The sequence below is a fragment of the Seriola aureovittata genome, chromosome 24 (assembly GCF_021018895.1).
Source record: "Seriola aureovittata isolate HTS-2021-v1 ecotype China chromosome 24, ASM2101889v1, whole genome shotgun sequence".
Lineage (NCBI taxonomy): Eukaryota > Metazoa > Chordata > Actinopteri > Carangiformes > Carangidae > Seriola > Seriola aureovittata.
Genome location: NC_079387.1, coordinates 11,844,579 through 11,853,541, shown reverse-complemented (window position 1 = coordinate 11,853,541; position 8,963 = coordinate 11,844,579). Strand labels below are relative to the sequence as shown.

The 8,963-nt window shown below is 43.0% G+C and overlaps 1 protein-coding gene across 1 annotated transcript; it reads right to left on the bottom strand.

The window, feature by feature from the left end:
• Positions 1-3,663: 3,663 nt before the first annotated feature.
• On the bottom strand, positions 3,664-8,149 carry LOC130165463 (programmed cell death 1 ligand 1-like). The gene is made up of 4 exons (XM_056370776.1): positions 7,942-8,149; positions 6,575-6,612; positions 5,842-6,168; positions 3,664-5,470 (listed from the first exon to the last, which is right to left on the bottom strand). Exons 1-4 carry the CDS (start codon positions 7,956-7,958, stop codon positions 5,319-5,321), a joined length of 534 nt encoding a protein of 177 aa, XP_056226751.1. The 5' UTR covers positions 7,959-8,149; the 3' UTR covers positions 3,664-5,318.
• Positions 8,150-8,963: the final 814 nt, after the last annotated feature.

Below are 8,963 nucleotides of genomic sequence, written 5' to 3'. Positions count from 1 at the left end.
TTTCGTTTCTGTATAAGTTTCATTTCTCTCCTCACACACACACACACACACACACACACACACACACACACACACACACAAACACAAACACACAAACACACACACACATACACATACACACACACACACACACACACACAGCAGCAGAGTGAACAGTGATTTTACTCAGAGAAACAATAATGTAAGATATTTTTTATTTCAGAATAAAAGCTCAGGGGAGGAGGTGCAGATGTGCAGATGTGCAGATGTGCAGAGGACACTAATGAGTTTCATAGTGAGTTCTGCAGGAGCCAACACATCCTGTCATCCGTCACCATAGTTACCACACAACAGAAACTGAATAACAAACTTGAGTAAATGGTGAAGCATAGTGTTGTTCATGAAGGAGTGGACAGAGAGGATCAATGTTTTCTTCTTCTTCACATTTTCTTGATGTATTTTTGGTCAGTGAACGCATCACATTCCCTCCTGTGAAGCTGGGGCGGATCATTATATTTAATAAATGATTATTTATTTATCGCCAGTTTTCTTCATTATAAAAAGTCAATTTGATTCAGTGGACTGACGGGGAAGCTTGTCTGTCTTTGTTTGTGTATTGATCAGTTATCAAACAGCTGCTGACATCAGCTCTGATCGACAGGATGGATTGGTTTGATTGGACAGGACTCGCTGTGTGTGACGACCACATCCATTCTGGATCATTCAAATTAAAATCACGATCAATCACAACATTGATTTTTCACTTGGAGTGAATTCACTGACTGTTTCCTATGAGCGAGCAGCGTCAGTCCAGTTTCCACCACAGAAGAAGAGAGAGACACAAAGCAGTCAGATGGAGGGTCGATGCTCTGACACGACTTTCACCTGCAACAGGAAGAAGATCTGGATCAATACTTTGATCCATGATGCTCACTCTCTCTGTCTGTCCTGTGGTTTATTTAGCCCCGCCCCCCCGGGGCAGCTACACACCTGAGACAGAGAGTCTGGTGTCCTGCTGGACGTTCAGTCGTGGTATGATGCAGGCGTAGTCGTTGCTGTCCTCCTCCTGGACGTCCTGCAGGACGATGGAGAAGTTCCCCTTCCTGTACAGACCGGGGAACGTGAGAACTCGACCTCTGTAGATCTGGTGCTGCAGTCTCACCTCAGGGACGCTGTGGTCAATGACTAACAGGACTTTGTTCTGTCTGTCCCACCAGAGGAAGGACACGTTCTGTGGGGCGGAGCCAAAGTCTCTGTAGACGCAGGGCAGCAGGACGTTTCCTCCAACAGGAGCCTCCATGTGAAGCAGGCAGCTCACTGTGACACCACACAGCATTATTATCAGATCCACAGAGACAGAACCAGGAGAGACAGACAGGCAGAGAGACAGACAGATCACTGTGACACCACACGACATTATTATCAGATCCACAGAGACAGAACCAGGAGAGACAGACAGGCAGAGAGACAGGCAGCTCACTGTGACACCACACAGCATTATTATCAGATCCACAGAGACAGAACCAGGACAGACAGACAGGCAGACAGACAGGCAGGCAGAGAGACAGGCAGAGAGACAGACAGACAGAGACTCAGAACCATCACAGACAGACAGACAGACCTGTTGGGATGTTGAAGATCCAGATCAGGGCAGCTCTGTGGAGAAACAGCAGGATCATGGATCATGTCACTTCTTCAGGCCTTCATCAGGACGTCAGGACACACACAGGATGAACGAACTTAAACATCTGTGCTCTGACCCGATCATGATGAACTGATCATATGATCAGGTGTCACCACCTCCACCTGTTCCTCCTATTGTTCTAATACTTCATCCTGAGACACTGAAGAGTCTGAGTCGCCCTGACGGCTTCACTTCACTACACAAACTCTGAACACACATTCACAGTCGCCCTAATAAACGCCGGATATTACAGACACATTAACGTGTGAAGTCAAAGCTTCACTTCAACATTAACTGACCTGAAGGAAAAGAGATAAAAGATCATGAAACATACAGGACTGTCCACATGGTCAGAGTCTGACGCAACTTCTTCTTCTTCTTCTTGATGTTGGACAGCAGACGAGTCCTCCTTTGATGTATGAAGTGTGTGTGTGTGTGTCGACCTTCAGCACAGTGAAAGGGAAAGTGAAACCGGGGGGGGGATTCTCCTCTACTGGAGGGAAACAAGGCACGTGCTTTAAAAATTCAAAGTGAAACTACAGTAATACTGTTGGAAATATTTAGAAAAATAAAATCCCTATTAAAGATTCAGATTCAGACATTTTATTATCCAAAGAAGGAAACTTTGATTCACTGACAGATAAAACACCTGCACCTGAACCAGGAGCTCTGAGGGAGGGGCTTCACTCTGAGGGAGGGTTCAGTCCTTTGGATCCAGGAGGAGGGGTGGATGGTCTCTCAGGACGTTCCCCTGCAGAAGGAACCAGATCTGATCAACACTTTGACCGACACAGCCCCAGAGCCGAGCCCCCCCCCCTCTGCTTGGAGACAGGTGCAGCTGAGAGTGGGTTGTTTCTGGGACTGATCAGTGGAGTTCTGACTCTCCACGTTCAGATCCGTCCAGGACGTTTAAACTCTAAAGCATCAAAGACTTTAACGATGTAAATCTGAGCTGATTGAGACGAGACACAGAAATCTAATAAAAACGGATCCAAAACGTTTTAATCATCCTCCACAGCTGATTTTCATCCAACCTTTTCAAAGCAGAGAAGCAGCAGAGCTACAGACCTGAGACAGAGAGTCTGGTGTCCTGCTGGACGTTCAGTCGTGGTACGATGCAGGCGTAGTCGTTGCTGTCCTCCTCCTGGACGTCCTGCAGGACGATGGAGAAGTTCCCCTTCCTGTACAGACCGGGGAACGTGAGAACTGGACCTCTGAAGATCCGGCTCTGGGACGTGAAGTCCGGGACGCCGTGGACGACGTCTAGTATGACGTTTTCGTGTTTGTCTCGCCAGTGGACGGAGATTTCCTCCGGGACAGAGTTGTTATTGTTGTAGACGCAGGACAACAGGACGTCTTCTCCAACAGGAGTCTCCATGTGGACCTGGAAGTTCACTGTGACACCACACATGTTCCTGTTAGTCACAGCTGCTGCGCTGCCAGTCCTTACAGAGAAGTAAAGTTAATTAAAGGTGGTGAGTCACACATCAGAACATCTCTCAACAAAGTGAGAAACACCTTCAGCTTCACTGTCTGAATCCAGAGACACCAGGATTACTGGTGTCTCTGGATGCAGCAGTGGTAGTACTACCAGCAACAAGCATTACAAGTACTACCAGTAGTATTAGAGGAGTAGTTGAAGTAGAGACACTTACAGAACATGTGTTACAGTAGAAGAAGTAACAGGTGGAACAAGTTACTAAAGTAAATATACTCATAGCTAGTCACTGTAGTACTGATAGTAGTAACTGTAGTACTGATAGTAGTAACTGTAGTACTGATAGTAGTAACTGTAGTACTGATAGTAGTAACTTTAGTACTGATAGTAGTAACTGTAGTACTGATAGTAGTAACTGTAGTACTGATAGTAGTAACTGTAGTACTGATAGTAGTAACTTTAGTACTGATAGTAGTAACTGTAGTACTGATAGTAGTAACTGTAGTACTGATAGTAGTAACTGTAGTAGAGGTTGTTACTGCAGAAAAACTCAAACATCAAATTTGTACAACTTTTTTTTATTTCAGAATAAAAGACTCCAGTAGTACACACTCTTTTCAGAATAAAAGACCTCAGCAGCACACTCGCTTCAAACACAATGGTCAAATCAGTCATCTGCTTTTACTTTGAAAAGAGAAATGAAACGTTTGTTTCCAGAGTGATGTTTTAGGTTTAGTGCAGAATTCATTTCAACAACACGCAGTGTGTGTGTGTACAACAAACACACACACACACACACACACACACACACACACACACACCCTTTACATTGAACTTGTATCAGAAACCTTCAACCAGGATTAAACAGCAGTTAAATAAATATGACCTCGGTTATTGATACCAGCAGCAAGGATTCAGATCCAGATCAGCTGCAAGTGTAGTTTTAGTGCAGCTATGGACACATGTGAAACAGGCGTAAAGAATCTGATGATGAACTGTGAGTGTGTTGCAGAGATTCAATCAGACTGAAGTCTTCAGTGTTAAATATACTAGAGGCTGAAGTTCACAGCCGTGGATTCATCCTTCATTATCCAATAAACCACACTGAGCTGTCATAATTTAATGACAGCTGTAAACATAATTTAATTAATGTTTTATCACTTCAATATTTTCTTCTTTGGTGTTTTGCACTTTTATAAATAAGTAAAAAAAATGAATAAATAAGATTAACCTGTGACAGTTCTACATGTCATTATCACAATAAAACATAGACCCTGTAATAATAATAATAAAGTAGCTTTGCCCTTAATATCTGATCATTAGTAACTGAAACGCTGAAAACTATCGAAGCGTCTGAAATGAAGTTTTGCTCCAAACTGAATCACTCAGATTTCACCTCAACACTGAGCTTCTAAGTGGTTTTCATTAGTGGTGACAGCGCCCCCCAGTGGACAGGCAGGGCCACATGTCCTGCCTTACTACATCATATTTTATGACTTACTATGACATACCATGAGCTCCTCTCCATAACTAACAGAGCGGGGGGTTGACTCTCCTCTCTGTCACTGTAGTGATCTGAACAAAGGCAGAAATGCCTTTAATAGGAACCTGAAGTGGAACAGTTTGGGACTGTGAGGCGGGAACAGCTCAGAGTCTGGTTAACCATAGGCAGGAGGGGCTGACTCACAAGTAGGGGGTTATGAAACCGAAAACCAGAACCGGTTGGATTACTACTAAAAATGTTGGAATTAGATTCCTATAGAAACTACATTAATATATTTTATGTCTAAGGACATATACTCCTCATAGCAGCACTTGAAGGGGACGGTTGATGTTTCAGTCGGTCTCTCATCACCCAGGGAACTTGCTGCAGGTGACTATAACACCGTGAATCTTGGGGGTAGTGTAAACTCTTACTGCAGCCATTTTAACTAAGGCACAGACTGCAGAGCTGCAGCAGGTTACTTCAGGTCATCGCTGTGGAAACATTCTGGTTCTCTTGTTTCTCTCTGGTCAGTAAACACAAAGAAACCTCGGGTGAGACAGGAAGTGAGGAGCTGAGGCTGAAACGATGGAGGTGAGTAATCATTCTTTTTAAAGGAGAGTTGTGACTTGAAAGTCGTTTTATCACTGAAACTAAAGTTGTTTTGTTTTATTGGTTTTTAGAGCAGAACCTTCATCAGCTGGTGTGTGATGTTTCTGTTGAAGCTCCACGGTTCATGTGTGAACCTGTGTCCAGCCCAGACTGCACAATGACAGGACAGACAGCTGAGTGAGGAGGGGGGGGGTCAGTGTTACTGCAGCGTTACCAGCTGGTGGTTCTGAAGGAGCTGGTCCTGGATCTGATCCTGATACTCCAACACGTTTTCCTGCAACATGAAGAACAGAGAGCAGCTTCAGGCGATTGTTTCAGACACAACTCACTCACAGTATCTGGACTTTGTTTGGAAACATTATGATTCATTATTAATATCAGTCAGATACCATGATCCTCCCTCAGATGTAGGAAGTCAAACATGAAGACATGAACTGAGTGTTACTGTCGCTGACTTTGGATCTGAACCGGCTTTAAAGGTCTGGACCTGGTGCAGGTTTAATCTTTGTGCTGGACTCTCCAGTGGATCCAGACTCTGAGAGACGTTCAGCAGGGTATCAACACGTCTTCTCATCAATGATGTCACATCCTCAGTGTTTCGTTTCTGCTGCAGGTCAAACACAACTCATGAGCAGGCGAACACACCTGTGACAGTCAGCTGGACTCTCTGCTCCACGCCGGCCTCCGGGATGTGGCACTCGTACAGTCCGGTGTCGTCCTCCAGGACGTTCTGCAGGGCGACGGAGAAGTTTCCCTTCCTGTTCAGATCAGGGGGACTGATCACTCGCCCTCTGAACTTCTCGTTCTGGGTTTTCATATTGTGGGTGCCGCTGATGATGTCCAACAAGATGTTGTCGTCTCTGTCCCTCCAGTAGACGTTGACCTTCTCTGGTGGAGGGTCTTTTTCCGTGTAGACGCAGGGCAGGAGGACGCTGTCTCCGATGAAACCCTCGACGACAGCCTGGCAGCTCACTGAAAGACAACATAACAAACACAGTGTGTGTGTGTGTGTGTTTACTGTGTGTGTGTGTGTGTGTGTGTGTGTGTGTGTGTGTGTGTGTGTGTGTGTGTGTGTGTGTGTCACAACATGTTTCCTTTTTGTGTTTCGGAGTCAGACTCTGAATCAACGTCATGATCTGAGTGAACAAAGATGAGACAGTCCAAGCTGAAGGGCGTCTCCTGATGCAGCTGCTCTGATACAGATGTTGTTCTGCCTCATGAAATCACACTGCCAGATCTTTACTTATTTCTTTGAGTTTTTAATAAAATAAAATATCTGTATCTGTGTCTCGGCGTGAGGTTGTTTTGTTGGAATATATCAGGACATTTTCAACCTCAGTGCTTAAACAAAAGATAGAAAACATGTTAATACACTCACCTGTGTTCACACAAAGAAGTAAGATGAACCACATGAACCTGTGGAGAAAGAAAACAGGTCAATAAATCATTAAAACATCGAACTCGTCAAATCAGAAACAGTTTAAAACGACTGGATCTGCTGGATCACTGATTTCTGACTGAAATGAAAGTAAAAGAAACGTTGAAATAAACATGGACTCTATGTGCAGCTGAGGCACATGACTCCTAATCTTCCTCATGAGTGGAATCACAAAATAAACACTGAGCCACATCAAACATGAGAGTCATTTCCCTCTGTGACCTTCAATATTACAGAAAACTTTCTCATGAAGCAACTGCAGACACAAAAACAGATTTCACTTAATCCTGCCTCCAAAATAAAAGTGCACAAGTTTCAGGTACTAAATATATAAGTACTAGATATATATTATATAACTGGGTGATAATTGTTGATGCATTAATGTGTTCATCACAGCTGGTTTAATTTACTTTACATAATGCTTAAATCTATCAAAATAAATGATAAATGATTTGTTGATTATGACTCATCCTCTGACAAAACATCTGCAGCCAAGACACACAACATGAAACATCTGTGTTTGAACATTTGACATGAAGTATCACAAACTGAATTCACTCACAGCTGCATCAGATTTGCACGAGGCAGCTTAAAGTTAAAATAAAACAGCAACATTACACCCATAAACATGTTATAAATTAATAATATAAACCGTTTAAAGGAAAAAATACTAGATTAACTTTCTCCAGAAGCATCTGCAGCCAGAAAATCATCTTTAACTTAAGTAAAAGTACAAATACTACTGGGTAGAAATACCCCGTTAGACAAAAAGACGCTCGGGTTCTGGTTTAATCTTTTTTATTGAAGTTTAATAGGTTTAAACAACAGAAGCGTAAAAGCTAATTAGCACATTAGAGAGAGGAGCTAACTCCAGGCCACTGAGGCTGACCTACTAGCTGATTGATTGCTTCTCATTACTGTGGAGTTACTTTTAACTTATAATTTAATAATTAAAAATCTGAGCTGTATCAGCTTCTTATGGAGACAGGAAGCCATGCTGCCATGCTGCTAGCTAAAGTTAGCGGGTGCTAAACTCCATGACGCCACTGCGCTTCATGTGGAGGCCTGGGTCAGGGTTGGTTAATAAGGTGATTTATCTCGTTGATGTGTAATTAAAATGATCATGTGAAAAGGGAAAAGACAGTTAATAAACAGTTATTTTGGTGTGTATCAGTTTCTTCTGCAGACAGGTGGTTAGCCATGCAGCTAGCTACAGTTAGCTAATGCTAAACTACATTACGTCACTGCGCTTCATGTGGAAGCTCGGCTGGTTTTAGGCCTGATCTTCAGCACTTGTACAAACTTACCTCCTGCAGCGGCTCATCGCGCTTCCTCACACCTGTCACACCTACAGAGGCCTGAACTTTAGTTTAACTCCGACTTCCTCAAGCTAGTAACTCACGTCAAGCTAGCGGAAATGGTACCGAGAACATCCGGTTTCGTCATCAGCCTTTTCAAGTTTATTTAAAATATCTAATATAGACTGATTTTAATAGTTTAAATTCGTCTTTTCCACGCGTTTGGTTGTATTTGTTCACATTTATCGGAACTCAACCTGTGGTTGAAGTTTCCACCAAGTTTGAGCCAAAGTTCAGCTGTTTTTAGGGCCTATCTGCCATGAACCTGCCATGAACCTGCCTGAGTGTGGTTTTATATTTCCCTCTTCTCTGGACTTCACCAGCTCCCTGCAGGGTTCTCCAGGTCTCCTCGGCTTTCTTTACCTTTGTTGGATATTTTCAACACATTTGGGAAAACCGTCTCAGAGTTTAAATCAAATAATTTCACTTAAAAGTTTTGCCTGTTGTTTTGCCGGCGGCCCTCGGAACCATGTTCTCAGGTTGTCCGACTGTCCGTGCCGCCATTTCTGCGGACATTGAGCAACATCACAACATCCGGTTATCGGCTCTCATGAAGTAGATGTAAACTAAACTATTTTCTACCTGTAGTTTTATTTATTCACATTTATTCCACCAAACTTCAGCCAAAGTTTAATCTCTTGATAAATCTAGAGCTGGTTTCTAGAGGCACGTTGACAACAATAAATAATAAATGTAGTTCTTCTTCTTTAAACTAAATATGAAGGAAGTGCATCTGATAGAAGAAACCAAAGTCAAAAACAATAAGAAGAAAACTGTCCATCTTCACATTTGCTGTTGCAAGGTGTGACTGCATTTCCCCCTCGGTCAGTCTTTACATCCTGTTTCTGAATGACTGCATTCTCAGAAACAGCTGATACTTTTCATTCTCAGAAAAGACAGACAGAAATTATCTATATGTTGTAGACAAGGGCTTCAGTTTGAATTGACTTCATGTCAAATATGAAATTACA